At 51.1% G+C, this 21,155-nt stretch overlaps 1 protein-coding gene across 4 annotated transcripts in view; it reads right to left on the bottom strand.

The window, feature by feature from the left end:
* Window positions 1-21,155, bottom strand: part of RHBDL3 (rhomboid like 3) — a gene marked incomplete at both ends in the record, with an annotated part of 46,322 nt that overhangs the window by 1,666 nt on the left and 23,501 nt on the right. For all 4 annotated transcript variants that reach the window (XM_080825767.1, XM_080825768.1, XM_080825769.1 and 1 more), the window contains 4 exons: window positions 1,462-1,522; window positions 9,246-9,346; window positions 15,168-15,280; window positions 18,613-18,761. In XM_080825767.1, coding sequence (XP_080681893.1) covers window positions 1,462-1,522; window positions 9,246-9,346; window positions 15,168-15,280; window positions 18,613-18,761 — 424 coding nt within the window. The remainder of the gene's footprint in view (window positions 1-1,461; window positions 1,523-9,245; window positions 9,347-15,167; window positions 15,281-18,612; window positions 18,762-21,155) is intronic.

The following is a 21,155-nucleotide window of genomic DNA, read 5'->3' as shown; positions in this document are numbered from 1 at the left end:
CAGAGCAAGGGATGTGCATGAGGATGAAGTGCAGTCCGCACAGGCCCATCCCCCTGCCTGTGGCTGTTCTGGCTCACCATCCTCTTCCATGCGGTCACAGGTGGATGGGGACAGACGGCCCAGGGGGCTCCGGCCCAGCCTGGCTTAAGTGTGGGCATGAGAAACAGCACGGGAGGCTCTGAATTCTGCCTCTATCACCTCCAGCTGGGTGGCCATGGGCAAGGAACATGAGCTCCAGTGTCGACCTGTAAATCTAGCTTTGCAGAAAACACCCTCTCTACAACCGTGTCCTGAAGACTGAATGAGAGATCGTGGGTCCCCTCTTCTCTCTCTCTGCCTGCATGGCATCTTACCTCTTCCCACCTCAGAATGAGCCTCTTGTAAAGCCTCTGGTCTCACTCCCCACCTCCAGCAACTCCACGAATAGTCTCGTGAACTCAAATCTGCCAGTGACTCTCCTGTTTAAAGCCCTCCAGCGCCCTCCCAGTGCATCCAGGATGAAGGCCAACCTTTCTCTGCCTTAAAGCCCTCGTGACCTGACTCCAATTATCTCTGATCACTAACACACACAGTACTAAACCTCACTTCAGTCTTGCCAGCTGCCTTGGCAAGCCACGGCCGTGACCCTTCCCCGCACCTGTGGTCTCTGTTCTTGCTGCCTCTCTGCCCGAAATGTCCTCTTGTACCTTGTCTCTGTGGTGAACACCTGGCTGTCTTTGACACTCGAAATGACCTCTGCAGGCAGAACTGACTTCTCCCAACTAGGGGCCCATCACACCCTGTACACAGAGGTTTGTGAATTAGTTACAGTCTGTTCACCTGCTGAACAGCATGTGTGTGTACGTGTGCGTGTGCATGTGTGTGTGCGTGCGCGCGTGCACCAGTGGCTTATCTGGGGAAAGAGTTTCTAGCTTCTAACAGGAGATCTCAAAGGACAGACTCCATGACCCAAAGGTTATTAAGAAGCTATTTGTCTTGAGACAAACCATAAGCAACTCTTAACTCCAGGGAACAAACAGGGTTGCTGGAGGGGAGGAGGGTGGGGGATAGGGTCACCAGGCGATGGACATTGAGGAGGGCACTGGATGTCATGTGCAACTGATGAATCGCTGACCTCTACCTCTGAAACTAATACTACACTGTATGTTCAATAATTGCATTTAAATAAAAATTTTAAAAATGAAGCTATTTTTCTTGAGCTGGGTGCTGGCCACCAGGCTGGACACCCATCCCCTATTTTTCCGGGTGCACAGGATACGCCAATATGCAGTTTAAAAAAGGTGAAGCAGTGGCAGAGCGGGCCAGACTGCTCTCATACCATCCCGACTTTGTCACACTCTGATGACACGTTTGCCTTTTTTTCTTGACCACTAAGGCCTCAAGGGCAGGACTGCACCACCGTGCTGTCCTCCAGGGCTGGCGCAGGCTCCGTCCCACCCAGCCCACCCTGCCCGCACTTACTGCAGATCAAGGCCACAGCCATCCGCAGCAGCTTGAATTGACACTTCATGCCTGACCAGTTCTAGGGGAAAAGGAGAAAAGGCCATTAGTTCCAGATTGGTCCACACCTCTAGGGATGGATCTGACTTCCGAAAACTGAACACTGGGGTGCCTGGGTGGCTCAGGCGGTTCCGCGGGCTGACTCTTGGCTTTGGGGCTCAGATCATGATCCCAATGGTCTTGAGATCAAGCCCCTTATTGGGGCTCCTGGCTCACCAGGGAGTCTGGTTAAAGATTCTCTCCCTCTGCCCCTCCCCTGACTCACGCTTGCACTCTCTTTCGCTCCCTCAAATAAATAAATAAATCTTAAAAAAAAAAAAAGTCTCCATTAAGTCTTGAATGAGGCTGTTGTGAGCAGATCACACCAGCATGAGATTTCAGACAATCATGATCTTATTTATTACTGACAAAAAGCGCTTGATGTGCGCCTGGGTGGCTCAGTTGTTAAGCATCTGCCTTTGGCTCAGGTCATGATCCCAGGGTCCTGGGATCGAGCCCCACATCAGGCTTCTTTCTCTGAGAAGCCTACTTCTCCCTTTCCCACTCCCCCTCCTTGTGTTCCCTCTCTCACTGTCTCTTTCTGTCAAATAAATAAATAAAGTCTTTTTTTAAAAAAGTGCTTGAGCTATAGTAAAGGAGTAAGAGAATCCAGATCTAAGGAGAAGAGGGTCCTGTCCCCTCTACGTGAGCAGACCACCCCTGAGAGCAGCAGTGATTGCTGGGTCCCACATTTGCAGAAGGGATGCAGGGCAGCAAACCAAGCAAAGTCAAAGCAGAACTGTCAGGATGATAACGAAATCAAAATCCGGCCTATGAGACATGGATGGAGAGAAGATGCCGGGGGTCAAGCTCACTGTTGTCGAGTATCAAGTGAGTCACAGTAAGGACAGGGCACATTCACTGTAACCTGTAAGCGGAAAACTTCAGGGATTTTTTTTTTAAGCTCAGGAAGTTTCCATTTATAATTAGGAGATGGAACATTCCATCTTGGGGGATCTCGAGTTTCCCATCACTGAGAGGTTCAAACAGGGGCTTGACATCCCTTGGAGGAGATGCTCTACTTCTTTCCAGGCATTGGAAAAGGCGGGGAGCCAGATGGCCTTCAGACAAATCCCTCTTTCCCCTGAGAACCTCAGAACACTTTGAACCTCCAAAGCAGATAAACAGAGGACAATTATTCACCTTACAAAAGGATTTTTCACTTTACAAAAGACTTCGCCACGGGGTTCCTTTGAGGAGCTCTCCTGCAGCGAATTCAAAGCGCCATTCCCTTTATACAGATCCCCCGCACACACAGAAATGAGTCTGGAATCTTAATGGAACACATCGGCCCTAGGGAAGGAGGCAAGCGTGTGCAGCCAGGGGCTTCTGCTCCCTCCCACCCACCCACTCTGTCTTTGGCGCCTGGCCCAGGTCCAGGTGAGGGCACTTCTTGCACTCCTTTGATGTTGGGGGAACACATGTGTTCAACGTTACCGGGGCCCTGCGACCTGGCACATACAGTAACGTTTATGGGAGCTTTGGTGGAGCAAGCAAGATGCAGGGCAACTGCCAAAAGGGGGACGAAGTCCTGCAGGAGACGTTCAGCATCCCATCGCCTCCCTTTTCCCCAGGATTCATCACTGACCAGCAAGCCCTCATCACAGAAAGTGAGGTGGGTGGCCCGCGGCCCTGTTCAGGTGGGGAGGTCTTATCTTGGCTTGCTGACATGTTCTATGCTAAGAAGCAGATGGTGGGCAACGTTGTCACCTGCTGGTGGCTGTCCATAGAGAAGCCCCACCAGAAGACGGGGAACTAAACAGGGGCTGGTGCCCTCCACTGGATCTGGCAAACCAGCTGAACCCAGCTCAGCCGGCTGATGGCGGGCGGCCCCTCAGCTCCCCCAGGATGAAACCCTAGGATGGGCAAGTGCTTGGGAGTCACCTGCCAGACCGTCTCCTCCCAAAGGTGACACCTGCCGCCAAGCCACAGACAAAATGGGCCTCCCACTGCTGGGGTACCCCTGGAGCAGCCCTGGGAAGGGGGTCTAACCACTGAAAAATCCTTCCTGCTACGGTCCAGCCAGGATTCGCCTCCCTGTGATGTCCACCCACGGATCCTAAGTCTCCCCTCAAAGTGACACCCACGTTCATAGCAGCATGAATCACAATAACCAAGAGGTAGAAGCAAACCAGTGTCCACAGACCGGTGAATGGAGATACAAGGGAATAGGATGCACTTTAAGAGAAAGGAAATTCTGACATATTGTAATGAACAAAACTTGAAGACATTACGCTAAGTGACATAAGCCAGTCCCAAAAGGACAAATACTGTCTGTATGAATCCACTTCTATGAGATACCTAGAGTGGTGGGAATCACAGAGTCAGCAAGTAGAACGGCGCTTGCCAGGGGCTGGGGGAGAAAGGAATGGGGAGTTTAATAGATACAGAGCTTCAGTTTGGCAAGGTGAAGAGTTCTAGAGATAGACGGTAGTGATGACTGCCCAACAGCGAGAATGTACTCGCCACTACCAAACTGTATCCTTAAAAACGGGGAAGACGGTAAATTTGATGCTATGGTGTATTTTACCACATTAAAATCAAACATGATACAGTTTCCAATGTTCCTTTTCCTCCTCATAGAAACCCTCTGAATGAACATCTTACCTAAAGACAATGTCTCTTTCACTGTGTTCTGAGTGATAATATCAGGCAAAGTCAGTCTAGAATGTGTTGGCCGCTCTGTCCTTCAGCTGAGGTCCATGCCCCCTTCAGGCCCTATCTGGGGCCTGTCTTCAAAAACGGCCTCCATATCTTTGGTCTGGCAAGGCCATTGGTGAGGCAGCTCAGAACTCCTTTTTGGCTGGTGTCTTCATTTGCAAATCTGGGGTCACATTAGTACCTACCTCAACTACCTACCTCACTGGGTTGTGAAAGTAAAATGAATTCATATGCATAAAAGCACCAAGGACATTGCCTGGCATGGGGTAAGCATCAGGTAAATATCTGGTCGTCTCATTGAGACCCGAGGCAAAGGCTCTGCCTCTCAAAGGTCAAAGGACCTCTGAAAACTTCTGAATGACCGTGGACTACTCAGGCAGCTCCGGCCTCATCAGGCTCTCCAGGCCAGCCAGCTCCCTTTATAATCACTGCCTGGCCCTAGAGGCGTTGGAATTGGCCAGGCTGAATTCAGTCACATCTCCAACCCTGCACTTCAGTCAAACAAGAGACTGAGAGTCCAGGAGGGCTGGTTCAAGGTCACAGTAAGTTGATTTTGAGATGGGTAGGGCCCTCAGCCCAGGGCTCAGTCTGCCCACACTTTGGAGACAGGATCACACTCTGCCTGTCCCTGCTCTCTGCTCCAGCTGCCCCCAAAGCTGAGCAAACGTGGGTTAATGACTCGCCTCCCAGAAGTTGAAGGGTTACACCACAGTCACCCCTTCCCACCAGCTGCTTCGTTTCCCGCCCCCCCCCCCACCCATTATTCCCTCCAATAAAATGCACTGCAGTGAAACAACAGGAAAAAGAGAATCTCCCCACAGTCAGCACTGCTGCTATAAATGGGGAAGCACCCGAGGCCCCAGGGAACACACATCTTTTGCAAGCCCTTTTCCTGTCTTTCTCTCCCAGAGCCTGGCAGGGTGAGAAAGAACACACACTCAGCCAACAAGGTGGTGACCAGTCCCCTAGGCATTTCGGGATCTCATTCACAGGGCCAGTTAAGAGCGCAAAGGCTGAAACCCAGGCAGGGAGCTTGATGGCTTTATATATCCTGGTAGAAACGACTTCCAGAAAACCCAGCACAAGGAAAGGGAGAGCGTGACACAGATAAATTAGGGAGTGATTACTTGTCCTACCAGAGGATTTTTGTTAACAAAATGAGCCTTACAACATAGAGATCTCAGCTGTCTTTTAGACAACCGTCTTTCTTGGTGCTCTGACGATAGGGCCCTGTTGCAAAAACTGAGATCTCAAACATTTTTAGGGAAACATCTAGCATATGGAGCGAAGTGTAAGTAAACATCTTGTATATTTAATACTGGAACTCTGGCCTGTGGGACCTAGCAAAAAGCAATTAATAAATTATTCAATTTGTGTATCTTTATACTTCTGGCATTTTAAAAAAGATTTTATTTCTTTATTTCAGAGAGAGAAAGAGAGAGTGTGTGAGCACGAGCAGGGTTGGGGGGTCATGGACAGAGGGAGAGGGAGAAGCAGGCTCCTCACTGAACAGGGAACCTGATGTGGGGCTCGATCCCAGGACCCTGGGATCATGACCTGAGCCGAAGGCAGACGCCCAACCAACTGAGCCACCCAGGTGCCCATTAGAATATTTTTATGAATGGGTGCCTGGGTGGTCCAGATGGTTAGACATCTGCCTTTGGCTGAGGTCATGACCCTAGGGTCCTGGGATCGAGTCCCCCATCAGGCTCCTTGCTCCTTGTGGAGCATGCTTCTCCCTCTGCCTCTCTCGCTCTCTCTCTGTCTCTCATGAATAAATAAATAAAATCTTTAAAAAAAAAGAATATTTTTATCAAAAATAAGACATGCTTTCATTTAAGGCAGACTCTCTCAAACAGCCCTGAGAATAGAAACATTCAACACATTTCTATTTTGTATCTGAAGTAAAAAGGACATATTTTCTCATTGTTCTCTGCAGATAACAGGCAACACTGATAAATATAAAAAATTACATGTATTTAAGGATCTATACATACATGCACACATATACGCACATGCAGATGTGGGCACACACGGGATCTCCCGGCATCTATCCTTTTCATGTCTTTCTCACAACGACCTTGTGGAGAAGAGGTTGCTGATAAGCGAGAAGCAAAGGAACTCATGGCCCTTAAGATGGTGACAGCAGGACTCAAATCCAGAATTTCTGACTGTCATGCCCTTTCTCCCGTCTGTTCTGACGGGGCAATTTATTGTGTGTGCATGTACACACACACACGGACACACAGACCAAATCTTCATTTGGCAATTTAAAATACTAGCATATCTATTAGATGGAGCCACACGGAACTGCCGATGTTTGGCTGCTTCTGGCCCACAGAAATGGCCATCTTTTAGCATTTGTCCTAACATATCTTTGAAGCGCTGGGCTCTGAGCTAATGTGGGTAAAGGCGGCGGCCTCTTGTTGAAAGGCAACCAATCTTTCTAATGAGAACCTGAGGTATTTTTTTGTCACCATCAAATAAGCCCCGCACAACTTTCTAGGGAAAGGCTCCCGGACGTCATGTCATGCTCCGGGGACTGCCAAGCTCTCAGGGGGCCAGGGAAAGAAAGCCGTGTCCTTCTAGAAGGGCAATGGACTCCCGGGTGGGACTGCTCATCTCTGCCACCACAGGCCATGGACTACTTGCCAAAAGGAAGCATTAATGGGAACAAAACGGCTTTCACCCCTCCCTTCCCAACCGCTAGGCCCCACCCCACGGTTTTCGGGGTGCTCTGCCCACACCGCGGGAACTTGGGAGGCCTCAGGGCCGTTTCCCACGCAGCAGGGAAGGGCGGGGAGACAGGGCACCTTTACAAACTCGTGTCTGTGTCTCTTAGTTGTGCTGCTCGTCCCCTCGCACACATTCACGTCCTGGGGGGAAGGAGGGTGTGTGAGCAGTTCTGGCCCCTACAGATAGGAACTAGGGCAGGGGGAGGGGGAGCAGCGGAGGTGGGATTCAGGGAAAAAGCTGTGTCTGGGGAAAGCTGTGGCACTGATACAGAATGACCCATTTAAAAAGGGCCATGTAAGGCAGCCCCGTGCTGTCAGGTTCCTCAGCAGACCGGCCGTGTGTGTGTGCGTGCGTGCACGCACGTGCATGTGTAATCGCACATGCGCAAACATACATTCGCTCATCCACGCGAGCTTTCCCACACCTGCTGGCTCTCTCCAAGTGCTCACGTGAAGTTGTCGAAAGTCAGACAAGTAGCAAGTGCTGTCAGTGTCTGTCTGTCCGTCTCTCCCCTCCTCCCCTTTTCTTTCCCTCTGTCCCTCTCCTGCTCTCTCTCTCTGAAGGTACAAAAGGGACTCCGATGAAAAGAAAGGGATGGTGTGTTGAGCCGGGCAGGTGACAGTGGCAATAATAAAGAAGAAACGGGAGCATTTAGGAACTTCAGACTGTAGTAACTCAGCATTCACACATCCGCCATGTGGGTGAACACAGCGACGGAGGAGGGAGGTGAGAACAGGAGGACCCTGGCGGGAAGCTACGCCTTCTCTAGACACTGTTCATTCATTCTTTCCTTCTTTCATTCAAAGTTTACTCGGCGGGTGGTGGGGGAGGGGGCTCCCAGCTGGCTCAGTCAGCTGAGCACCTGGCTCTTGATCTCGTGGGTTGTGGGTTCGAGCCCCATGCTGGGAGCAGAGATTGCTTAAAATAAGAAAAAATTTTGGGGCGCCTGGGTGGCTCAGTGGGTTAAAGCCTCTGCCTTCGGCTCAGGTCATGATCCCAGAGTCCTGGGATCGAGCCCCGCATCGGGCTCTCTGCTCAGCAGGGAGCCTGCTTCCTCCTCTCTCTCTGCCTGCCTCTCTGCCTGCTTATGATCTCTGTCTGTCAAATAAATAAATAAAATTCTTTAAAAAAAAAAAAAATTTTAGTCAGCACCAGCTACCCGTTGTCTAGCCCTGTGCCAGGCACTGGGATGAGTAAGATCTGGACCCTGCCTAGAGGCCCCCTCCTTCCAACTGCCTCTAAAACAAGGACTATGGCCTCCTCTGAGACTATCAAACTGATTCCAGTATAGCTTTACTTTATCTCATTGATCACATATCATCCCATTTCACACATGTAGAAACTGAGGAATAGCACAGTTAAGTAAGGTGCCCAAGACCCCTCTTCAGGAAGCAGGTAGGCAGGATTCAGATCTAGGCTGACCGTTTTCAGAGCCTGTGCTCTTAACCATGACCCTAGAATGCCTCTCAGGGAAAGGCAAAGAAGAGCACAGGGAAGGCAGGGCAGTGTCCCCACCACGGCGAGAGGCTGGTGTAAGGGAATGACACTTGAATCACTGTCAGGAGCCCGATTCGAGTCCCGATTTTGCCACTAGGGTCAAGGATTGTCACATTTTTTAAAGTGTTTTTTTTTTTTTTTAAGTAGGCTCCACGCACAGCATGGCGCCCAACGCGGGGCTTGAGTTCATGACCCCAAGTCTCAGCCGAGATCAGGTGTTGGATACTTAGGGGCACCTGGGTGGCTCAGACAGTTGAGTGTCTGCCTTCAGCTCAGGTCATGATCTCAGGGTTGTGGGATCGAGCCCCACATCAGGCTCCTAGCTCAGAGGGGAGTCTGCTTCTCCCTTTCCCTCTGTCCCTTGTCCCCACTTGTGCTCTATCTCAAATAAATAAATAAAATCTTCAAGAAAAAAATAGAGTTGCAGTCTTCCCTTCCTCCTTTTCTTTTCTTTTTTTTTTAAAGTAAACTCTAGGCCCAAAGTGGGACTTGAACTCATGACCCTAAGATCAAGAGTCATGTGTTCTACCAACGAAGCCAGCCAGGAGACCCTACTGTAACACTTTTTAAAGCCAAGTGGGAAAGGGATAGAATTAGAGAAATGGGTAATTTCATAGCTAAGAAGAAAAAAACATGAATCATATACGGAAGGGCCCCATTTGAAATAAGCCTGCAGAAAGTGAGGAGCGTCTGTGAACCCTGCTATCAGCCAGGTCTGCCTGGCACTTCTGGACCTGAGCTGGGGAGCAGATAGGGACTGAGGCGCAGAGGAGACGCCAAGATGTTGGGATGTTGGGACAGGAGCTGCTCACCATCACGATGTTAGCCAGATGGGCAGAGACGAGCGCATACACCCCTCCAGAGGAGCCCACGACTGGAGCCGTCATGTCAGCCACAGACACCGCCAAGGACCCTGGTACAGAGAGATCGGGAATTTAAGGGTGCTGGAGTGAGTTCCCTGCCCCTGCCCCAGGCCCTCGCATCCAGCAGCCTTGGGGGTAAGGCCCCAGAGCAAAAGGCTCCAGTTCCTCTTCCCTTCTTCCCACGTTGTCCTGGAGCCCTCTAGAGGCCTCATTTATGGGGAAAAGAACCATTTTATTCAGACTTCTCCTTTTATAGGAGTTCAGTGGACAGAAGGGATCACGTGTCTGTCAGTGCAGCCTCTGCCTCACCTGGTGTCGCCTCAGGGTTCTGGGCAATAATAAATAGTAGCAAAGGGGTGCCTGGGTGGCTCAGACAGTTATGAGGCGGCTTTTGGCTCAGGTCATGATCCCAGGGTCCTGGGATCGAACCCCACATCAGGCTCCTTGCTTGGCAGGGAGCTTGCTTCCCTCTCTGCCTGCTGTTCCCCCTGCTTGTACACGTGTTTTCTCTCTCTCAAATAAATAAATAAAATCTTAAAAAATAAGGAAAAAGTAGCAGAAGCAGCTGCCACGCATGAGCACCACGCATCAGACACCGGCCACGTGCTTTACGCACATCGACCGCTTTAACCCTTGGAGGATGATGACAGTGGCCACACGGCAGAGTTGAGACTGAGCCCAGAGCCACTCAGCGAGAAGGGCTGGAACCAGGATGTGAGTCCAGCTTTGCGGACACAAGTGCTCTTGGCCTCGACAGCAGCCACTCCCCAAACTGGTACAGAGTCCAACCTCCTCCACTATTGCTCTCTCTGCTGCACGTTGGCATCTAGAAACCTGCTTCTTGACATCGCCTCCAAACTCCCTCCAATCGAGCGAAATCACAAAAGACCAACAGAATCTCCAGAGCTGGGGGGGTGGGGGGGGGTTTCTCTGGTGGAAAAATGTCCTTGAAAAGTCCCAGGGAAGAGAGAGATGATGTCATACCCTCTGGGGAAAAGGAAGGTGGTCTGGGGGATGACAAACTTTTGTGCTGGGAGGGAAGCCGGGCAGAGATGAGAAGGGAAATGTATTGTTCTGGTCTCATTTAAGTGTGATCAATGCTTTGGCTTCCAGGGAAGGACACGGGAGACTAAAAATAACTAGGAGGTAGAGCCCAGGGCTCAGAGGCTGGGAGGTGGCCGGCCTGGGTGAGTGTGCAGAAACCACCACTGGAAGATGCCCGCAGGCTGGAGAGCCAATTAGCCGCTGCCTGGGTGGAGACAGGAGGGACCGGCCAAACTCTGTAGCTTCTATGGATGTGGGGGGTCTGCCAGTTAGGAGGAGGCTGGGCCCAGCCCAGGAGCCAGAGAGCCTGACACCCTAAGCATGGCGAACCCCCATACCATCACCCACCTTCTCTCCCCGACCTGCCCCCTTGGACTTCTCTCAAGGCTCTGTGGCTCACTGAGATCCTTCAAGTAAGAGATCCCCACAGCAAATTCTGGGCCTCAAGGGGGATGTGATCTCCCAGGAAAAAGCACTGTCATGAACTGAGAACTCCCAAGTCCTTCTCCCCTCCCAGGTTAACTATAAATCTTTCTTCTCCCTTTTCATGCCTTCCCTCTGGCTTTAATTAGGTATTGATCTATTGTCAGATAACTTTCCTTTTTTTTTTTTTTTTTTTTTTTTACTGCCTAGCCAAAGGGTCAGCCATATATAACAGAAAAAAAAATTTCCCAGGATGGCAAACAGGCAGGCAGTGGGATCTGCATGACAAAGGATTCCCACGCTCTCCTGGAGGCCTGCACAGCAAGGAAGGCTGCATTGCAGGGTTGCAGAGGGCTGACTGCCCAAGCAGCTCATTAATTACCCTACCTCGTGGACAGAGGAAGCCCCAGCCTCCCAAGGCTGGCCTCTTTCCTCTCTCGAGTCCCACTAAATCCGTCCAGCTTCTGCTCCCTCGGCCTCCCAGATGCGGTGGGATCCACCAGCGGCAGGGAGGCCGCAGGGAACCCCGCACAGTCCAGGGTCCAGCCTCCCCACACTGACCCTTCTCTCACCCTACCCATGGATAGGAGTCCCACCCCAGGGTCAGGGGTCAGTTTGGGATTCTGGCGGGAGTTGGGAATGGGGGCGTGGCTGGCTAGTCCTGTGACCTTGGGCACAGCCCCTGAATTCTTTGGGCTTCAGTTTTCACATCTGTGAAATAAAGAGGTCTAAGGTTTTCTAACTTCTGAGCCGTGAAACCCTCTTTTCAAAGGAAACTTTACCCTCAACGCTACCCCATGGAGGGGAGCCCAGGGAGCCTATGGCTGAAGGGGGGGTGGGGCCTGGGAAGTCAGATTTGCCACCCACAGGAGGGGACCTTCCAAATCACAGATTCAAACAACCTGAACCTTGGCCTGAGATCCAGGACCCGAGGTTTGGATCTTGAATGTAACAGTCTGGAGTCACGGGTCTTCCGTGGGTGGAGGAAAGATTTTCCTCAAGTGGCTGCAGACTAGCCCAGGACTCGGGAGTGGGAAAGGTCAAGTACAAGCGGGGGCATGTGTGCCGGGGTTGGGGAGGGGCAGGAAGCCTGGGCCAAGCAGGATTCTTGACAAGCTGTTAGGAACCTAACCTCACAGTTCCATAGGACAGTTCCATAAGGCCAGTATGAATTCCCCAGAGGTCATGGGGACAGAGGACAGGGACAGAATGGCAAGCTGGAAGGGGACACACATCTTGGCACAGCACTAGGCCCAAGGACTAGTTCTAGTCGGGGCTATGTACTTTTTTTTTTTAAGATTTTATTTATTTATTTGAAAGAGATCACAAGTAGGCAGAGAGGCAGGCAGAAGAGAGAGTGGGGGGGAAGCAGGCTCCCCGCTGAGCAGAGAGCCCAATGCAGGGCTCCATCCCAGGATTCTGGGATCATGACCCGAGCTGAAGGCAGAGGCTCAACCCACTGAGCCACCCAGGGGCCCCTAGGGGCTATGTACTTTCTCAAAAAAATTCTGGGTCCACACCAGCACGCAGATAAATTGGAGACTATATCATCACGCACAGCTGTGATAATTTTAGTCTGAAATATTTAAAGCAGGTGTTTTCCAATGTCTCCCTTGGCCATTACAAAAAAAAAAAAAAATCCAAATAAAAATCGGCAGAACATCTACCTTTAAGCACTCTAACTCTATTTATGTATGTAGTCTTCCATCTGTTCTACAAATATTTGTTGTTTAACATATGCCAGACCCTGTGTTAGGCTCTGGGGATGCGCACGTGGCTTATAATATAGATAATCTATAAGAAAAGCTTGCCAAAGCACTTAAAATACTGGCTTTCGCGGCCATGAAATTGTCAGCTAGAAGCGAGAGACGCACTGGCCTCAAGCACTGGTTAGAATCATGGAGCAGAGGAAGGGTCTCCACTTGCTTCTAGTACTTCTTAGTCCTTCTGAGAAAATTGAGCAAGTCATTTCACCTCTCTGGACCACCTACAAAATGGGGGTGACAGGACCCACCTCATAAGATTTGGTGAATACGTGACATAAGGTACGAGAAGCCTCTATCGCAGGCAGAGTACCAGACGCGCGTGGCAGAGGTCAGCCGCCATTGCTACAAACTGTGATGGCCTTGCCTTTGGAACATTTCCACCGGGCAGGAACTAAATGGGGGGGGGGTGCCTGATGTCTATTAAGACCTCCCTGGGGGAACCGGGGTGGCTCAATGGGTTAAAGCCTCTGCCTTTGGCCCAGGTCATGATCCCAGGGTCCTGGGATCCAGCCCAGCATCGGGCTCTCTGCTCAGCAGGGAGCCTGCTTCCCTTCCTCTCTCTCTGCCTGCCTCTCTGCCTACTTGTGATCTCTGTCTGTCAAATAAATAAATAGAATCTTAAAAAAAAAAAAAAAAAAAGACCTCCCTGAGTTTCTGACAATAAATTATCCACACAAAAGGAAAAGGCCTGCCTTTTGGTTCTCATTGCACAAGGTAGTGGTTTGAAGCGCAGCCTTCGGGGGCAGGAGGCCTGGCTCTGGGCCCAGCCCCACCCCATACAACTGAGTCTCCTTGGGCAAGTCACTGAGGCACCCTAACACACGGGTTCTGTAACCTGTGACAACTGGAAAGTGCCCATGTGTGCCTTAGGAAGGCAGGCCCTTCCTAACCACTGGGTATCCAGTCAGGATCTGGCTGTCTGCAAGTGGGCCCCACCTGTGGACTCGGGATGCACACGGGGTAGAGAGGGAAGAAGGGGTGCAGGCAGATCTGCCAACTTGGTCCTGGTGATCGATGACACGATATATGGTGACCAGAGTGCCCTCTCTGAGTCAATGCCTCAGACAGAATCGTACACGTTACATGCTGCATGATACAGCCCCACATCCAGCTGGTTAGCTGGCAAATTCCTTTCTGTCGGTGCACCATCCCCTTCTGCACTGGTGTCCCTGGCCAGAGTCACCAGCGTGGCCTGCCTGCTGAGTGTCATCTGGTTTGGTGAGGGCTCAGTCATCTCGAATCTGGTTTCTGTCTTCTGGGTTATTGCACTCCTATCCAATTGACTACTAACTGCAAGCGTTATGAGTGTCTTTCCTGTTCCTCGCTATTAACCATCTGGGTCTCTGGGTATCTAGGTGGAGGAAACATGGCTATAAATCTCCAGATGTCAAGACTTGGGGGAAAGGGGGGGGGGTGCGTGGGTGGCTGAGTAAGTCTGGCACACAGAGCTCCTCACAGAACCTTTTGTTCAAGGATGGGGAAGGTACAGGATGCCCGGAGAAGCCCGTGGGGGGTGCTGTCCAAGGTGGCCAAGTTTTTAACCCTCCGCACACAGAGAAATGAAGAAGCGGTGCGGCCGATCTTCCATGCTGAGGTTTTTTGAACTAGCAGACCGGCCTCATAGGGGTGGGTGGGGTGGGGTGGGACCCTTCCCTCCCGAGTTCTTGAAGCCACATCAGTTACTCCTAGGGTCCCTGTTTGCCCGTTGTTTACAAGGTCAGCGGTGCCCTGCTCTCCTGATGACAACTTTAATGCCACTCAGAAAGGATTAAGATCTTACTTAAACATACACACAAAGCTCCCTTGGGCACAGCTGTCAAGGTGAAGAGCTGAGGCGGCAAACCTTGTAAAAAAAAAAAAAAGGCCAGCTATAAAGTTGGAAACATCACGAGGGAGATCCCTCTGTTCAGAAACCCGGTTGGTGCAGACTTTCCCAGCAGAAATGCAGTCTGCTCTCCCCAGCTCACCCCAGCCCGCCTCACCTCCACCAGCGAGGGAGAGGGGGAGTCCTGCTGGCTGTAGTTCCCCCACTCCCCAGCTATCCTCAAGGTCATGGTCCTCCACCATGTGAGCAGGATCAGGGGGCCCCAGTCTACTTCAGCTGGCATGGGTGCTCACCACCTCTCAGGCCAGACTGTTTCCTGTCAGCAGTGGGTCAAGCAAGAGCACAGGGGCCGGCCTGGCTGAGGAGGGACCTGGCTCCCGCCCACACTTTGGATATCCCTGCAGGAATCTCACTGTGCCCAGCATGGGTTGACACAGCCCCTCCTATTCCACTTTGTCCCCTCCCTTTGACCTCCTAATGCCCTCCAGGCAAATCTGATTAGTTCCTTCCTAAAACCTCTAATGGGGCCAAGAGAGGTTAAGGAATTTCCCCGAGCTCACACAGCTTCAACATGGCAGCATAAAGATGGAAAGTCTCCTCCCCTTGCCATCACATGCCTCTCCCTGTGGATGGCAGTCCCCTTTCCAGCCCCCCAGATGGTAGGGAGATTGGTCTGGAGGACAACCCTCATGATTAGGAGCCTTGGGGATGGGGTCCGGTGTCCCTGGAAGCCTGGGACTTGCCCAATGCCATGGGGTCTCCTCACTGCCTTGGGGAAGTTTACCCCTGTGGATTCGTGCTCCACCTGCTTACCTGCCACAACACCAGCCACGTAGACAAGCCCAATGCGGGTTGCTCCATGTACCATCTCCAAGGGCACCCCCACAAGGAGCTGCAGCACCACGTTGAGTCCCAGGTGTTCTATCCTATATAGAAAGACCACACTCCATCATTCATTCATTCATTCAACAAACACTGTATGCCAAGACGCAGGGAATCCAGCAATGAGTTATATCTGCTTTGAGGAGCTCATGGTCTGGGTTGGGGTGCGGGGGCAGGAATTACAGAGCAGACAGTCCATCTTAGAAAGATCACACCTTTCCGGCTGCCTGGGACAGGAACGGTGCAGGGCCTTGACAGTGTTTGGCAGTGTGTGCACCTGCCACAGCGTGGTGGGGGCTAACCATGGGGAAGATCGACAAATCCATTGGTTGACACATGAGAAGCCAAGGCTCAGAGAGGGGCACTGCCTGGCTTCAAGTCACACAGCCCAGGTTCCTGATGTGCAGAATCCGCTCCACTCCCCAGGCCACAAGGCTGCCCTGGCTCACTGGTTTATATGTAAGAGATACTGGTATTTAAAGAGAAAGATGTTTTCAGGGGCGCCTGGATGGCTCAGTGGATTAAGGTCTGCCTTCAGCTCAGGTCATGATCCCAGGGTCCTGCAAGCCCCGCATCGGGCTCCCTGCTCAGCAAGGAGTCTGCTTCTCTCTCTCCCTTTGCCCCTCGCCCTGCCTGTGCTCTCTCTCTCAAATAAAGTCTTAAAAGAAAAAAAAAAGACGTTTTCAGAACAAATGTAAGCATTAGTGATATCTCTTAGAACTTAATTCTTTTTTTAAAGATTTTATTTATTTATTTGACAGAGAGAAAGAGAGAGAAGGAGCGAGCACAAGCAGGGGAGCAGGAGGGAGAAGCAAGCCCAATGCAGGGCTCCATCCCAGGACCCTGGAATCATGACCTGATTTGAAGGCAGCCGTTTAACCGACTGAGCCACCCAGGCGCCCCTAGAACTTAATAATTCAAAGTTATCCCTTAAGATCTCATAGGGGAAGCTTCTCCCTCTTGGTGTGAGAAGGGACCCACCCTACTCCCCAAATCCCAGGGCTGGCTTTTCTTTCTTTCTTTCTTTCTTTCTTTCTTTCTTTCTTTCTTTCTTTTTTAAAGATTTTATTTGTTTATTTGACAGAGACAGCGAGTAAGTGAACACAAGCAGGGGGGCAGCTGGAGAGGGAGACGCAGGCTCCCTACTGAGCAGGGAGCCCGATGCAGGGGCTTGAACCCAGGACACTGGGATTGTGACCTGAGCGGAAGACAGATGCTTAACAACTGGGCCACCAAGGCGCCCCAGGCTGGCTTTTCTTATTCTGGGAATACTTCCCTTTTTATGCTATCATACACCTGTGACCAGTTCTTATTGCTAAATGGTATCTAGTTGAGTGCACCTGTTACTAGGAATACTATCTACACATCACATATGTGCTTTCAAGTTTACCGAAAACTTTAACATCCATTATCTCATTTAAACTGCGCCCACAGCATCTGCATGGTCAAGGTATAGGGTAACAGAGCTCACCATGCGACAACCCTGGCCTGGGTCACAGCCCCGGTCCTGGTCTGCAGGGCCCTGCCTGGAGGCCAAATGCTGTGCCACTCAGGTCCACGTGGGCCCCTGCCTGCCCAGGAGAGCGCTTGCAAGGTAGCTCAGACAGATGGGGCTCCGTCCAAAACTCCCACCGTGCCTGGAGTCTTCTAGTCATACCAACTGCGTCCGCCAAATGGTTAGAAGCATCAGACAAATGCACTGGAAAGGAGCCAGGTGGTAGCATCAGACCCAGTCCTTGGTTCACAGACGAGAGCCGGAGACGAGGAGATGCCAGGTGAGAGGAATCCAGAGCTCCTGCCTCCTAAGCTGAACTCCTTCCCCTCTACCACACTGATTTCTAGATTCAACAGTCCAGAGTGTGTTCTCCTCCCCGATCACAGGTCACCTTTGGGCTCGCCGCACATGCTGGCGAACCATCCCTACCTCCCGTCACCTGCAGCACCATCCAAGAGGACCCCCCTCAAAATTACATACCAGGAGACTCCTCCCAGGGCTCCCTAGGCAGGCACTGCCCCAGCAGAAGCACCAGCCAGAAAAAGGCCACCTCTTTGGGCCTCAGCTAAGAGCCTCTGTGCTCTGTCCACTTTGGCCTCTAGGCTTTCATCCCCCAGAGGCAGGGAATGGCCAAGGAGGCTTTGTGCCTGCTTCTTCCTCACCGCAAAGGCTCAGGGAAGGCCAGAGGGCAGTTCTGGAAACAAGACAGGGAGTTCCATCCCATGGGCAGTAGAGGCTGTGAAGCCTGGTCAGGGAAGGCCCCCCCCACCCCAAGCCAATTCCTTGGTTCACAAGAAGGCCAATGCTAGATGAACCCCCCTTATTCTGCTCCTCAGTCCTGTGAGAGCAAAGCCGGGACACGGCAGGCAAAGTGTCAGCCTGCATGGATCATCCCCTCTCCCAGCTCGGAGTGGAAATACCCACCGCTAACCACTGACATCCCTCCTCACCCCAAAGCCCCTCAGCTGGGGCTTGGCACCTGTGCTGTTTTGGAAGCTTGGCAAGAGGGGAGGCTCACAGCATGGCTCCCTCTTGGCCGTTGTGGGTCTTTCTGCTAGGGAATGGGAATGATGGAGCCACGGAGACCAGAGTGATCCTCTTCCCATTTCCAACCCCAGGGACAGGTACCCCCAGAGCTTTTCCCAGGTGAACAGTGAGCCCTTTTGCTTCTCTCTGGAGAGGCTGTAGAAGACACCACAAAGGTCTGGGGACTCTGCTTTCCCACCTCAGCGCTTTTATGGTGTAAAAACAGTCTCCAGCCAAGACTGTGTTCTTCAGGGGCCTGGGACCCAGGTGGCCACCTGGCCAGACAGCAGATCCTTCTCATGGGGCCAGACCATAGATCCTTCTCATAGGCACCCATGAGAACTGACTGTATGTCAGCCCCCAAAGAGGCCACAGATCTGTCAACAGAAACTACCACTATTTCTAGAATTCCTCAAAAAGACTCTCATCAACTACAGAGACCACCTTGGGAGAAAGGCACTCTCAAGAAATCTGTCCTTCATTTCACTTATGGAGGCACACACACACACAGAGACACACACACCACGCAGAGTCTGCGGACAACGGACTCGGTTGCTAACTGCACTTCCCTTTTTGCCTTGGCTGCTAGGAAGCTCGGAACAAACGTAGAACCTACATTTATGCTGCTGTCACCGTGGGCTTAAACTCAGCATCATCCATCTGTTTCCCCTTTTCCCATACACTGTCAATAATTAACTCCTCTATTTTGGTATTAGGTAAGTTTCAAGGAGCTACCTCAAGTGCTGAGTCCAGGAAGACAAAAATAAACGAAAACACATGTTTCAGTCCAGGCTCTCTGCCCCTCCTACTTTCCCACAGGGATGCTGGCGAGGCCAAAACAAGGCGGGCACTCACCCCGCATGCATGAAGATGTAGGTCAGGTAGCGCCAGGCCTGTGCGCGGAGCTGCGGGTGGTAAACCAGTGTGTTCTTCAGGTATCGCGGGTGGGTCACCTGCAGCACGAACTGGTCCAGCGACACTCCGTTGTAGAGGAAAAAGGCAACCTGGGTGAAAACACAGGATGGTGAGGGCCTATCACTACACGCAAGGCAGTCTGCCAGCCCCTCTGGCGCTAACACTCAGAATCCCTACCAGCAGTTGGCCCCTTTCCTCCTCTGAGGAAAAGGGACACCCACACGGCCAGGACCCAGCCTCCCTTTCTACCACCTCTCCCCCCACTTCTCTTTATATTTTTTTTTTAAGATTTTATTTATTTATTTGACAGAGAGCACAAGCAGGTAAAGGGAGAGGGAGAAGCAGTATTCCTGCTGAGCCCGATGTGGGGCTCGATTCAGGACCCCAGGATCATGACCTGAGCCAATGCAGGCACTTAACCGACTGAGCCACCCAGGCGCCCCTCTGTTTGATTATTTTGTATTAAATGGTCACAACATGGTCCCATGGGCTCTGCCCACACCTCCTTGGTGCTAGGCAGGAAGGGTTCAGAGGGATTTAAACTAACTGCTACAGGGCGCTGGAGTGGCTCAGTCGGTTGAACATCAGACTCTTGGTTTAGGCTCAGGTCATGGTCTCGTGGTATAGGATCAGGCTCTGTGCTCAGCGGGGAGTCTGCCTCAGATTCTCTGTCTTTGCTCTCCCTTGCCCTCAAATAAATAAATACTTTTTAAAAAAAAGATTTTATTTATTTATTTGACAGAGAGAGAGAGACAGCAAGAGAGGGAACACGAGCAGGGACAGAGTGAGAGGGAGAAGCAGGCTTACCGCCGAGCAGGGAACCCGACATGGGACTCGATCCCAGGACCCCGGAATCATAACCTGAGCCAAAGGCAGATGCTCAATGACTGAGCCACCCAGGAGCCCCAGATAAATAAAATCTTAAAAAAAAAACAAAACCTAATTGCAGTAATAACTTACGTACCCATTTACGGGAGGAGGCAATTCCACATAAGTAGATTTTTTAAAACTGTGACAAAAACACACATTTGCCATCTTCATCAGTTTTAAGTGTACAGCACAGTGGCACTCAGTATATTTACGCCGCTGCGCAACTGTCGCTGCCACCAGCCACGGGAGTCTCCTCATCTCGTAAAACTGAAATTCTGTCTCCATTACACGCCAACTCCCCACTCCCCTTTCCCCCAGCCCTGGCAACTGCCGTTCTCCTTCCTGTCTCTATGAATTTGACTCCCCTGGGCGCCCCATCTAAGAGGACTCATCCAGTAGCTGTCTTTTTGTGGCTGGCTTACTCCATTTAGCATCGTGTCTTCAAGGTCCACTCATGTTACAGCATGTGTCCGAATTCCTTCCTTTTTAAGGCTTTTTAAGGCTGAATACTATCCCACTGAATTCCATTCCACAGTCTGTCACCCATTTATCCATTCATCCAACATCTGGGTTGCTTCCACATTTTAGCTATTACAAATAATGCTGCCACGGACATGCGCATACCAGTATCTCTCTGAGTCCCTGCTTTTGATTTTTTGGGGTATATACCCAGAAGTGGGGTCACTGACTCACATGGTGGTTCCGTGTAATTTTCTGAGGAACCTCCACACTGTTTCCAATAATGGCTGCGCCATTTTGCATTCCCACCCACAGTGCCCCAGGGTTCCCATCTCGCTGCCTCGTCACCAACGCTCCACATGAACTGATTCGGCAGATGACTGAGGCATCCTTGTTTACCCCTAAAAATGTATTTATTTCTTTTCTAAAATGCATCATTCGGGGGGCACCTGGGTGGTTCAGTGGGTTAAAGCCTCTGCCTTCGGCTCGGGTCATGATCCCTGGGTCCTGGGATCGAGCCCCGCATCGGGCTCTCTGCTCAGCGGGAAGCCTGCTTCGCTTCTCTCTCTGCCTGCCTCTCTGCCTACTTGTGATCTCTGTCTGTCAAATAAATAAATAAATAAATAAACTTAAAAAAAAAAAAAGACATAGTTTAAAAAAAAATAAAATAAAATAAAATGCATCATTCGGGGGCACCTCAGTGGCTCAGTCACTTAAGCAGCCAACTCTTGATTTCAGCTCCAGTCATGGTCTCAGTGTCGTGAGATCGAGCCCGGCATTGGGCTCTGCGCTCAGTCTGCTTGGGGTCCTCTGTCTCTCCCCCTCTGCCTCTCCCCCTATTCTATCTCAACCAAATAAATAAAATCTTAAAAAATAAAAATAAATCTGAGAAACAAACTGAGGGTTTTGGAGGGGACGGATGTGGGGGGTTGGGTGAGCCTGGTGGTGGGTATTAAGGAGGGCACGTATTGCATGGAGCACTGGGTGTGATGCATAAACAATGAATTTTGGAACACTGAGAAAAAAACAAAATTTAATTTTAAAATAAATAAATAAAATAAAAATTAAAAAGTAACATGCATCATTCAGGGGTGCCTGTCTCAGTTGGAAGAACACATGACTCTTGATGTCAAGGCTGTGAGTTCGAGCCTCGT

This window comes from Martes martes (genome assembly GCF_963455335.1).
Source record: "Martes martes genome assembly, chromosome: 16".
In the NCBI taxonomy this organism is placed as follows: Eukaryota; Metazoa; Chordata; class Mammalia; order Carnivora; family Mustelidae; genus Martes; species Martes martes.
This window is presented reverse-complemented; position numbering and strand designations above follow the sequence as displayed.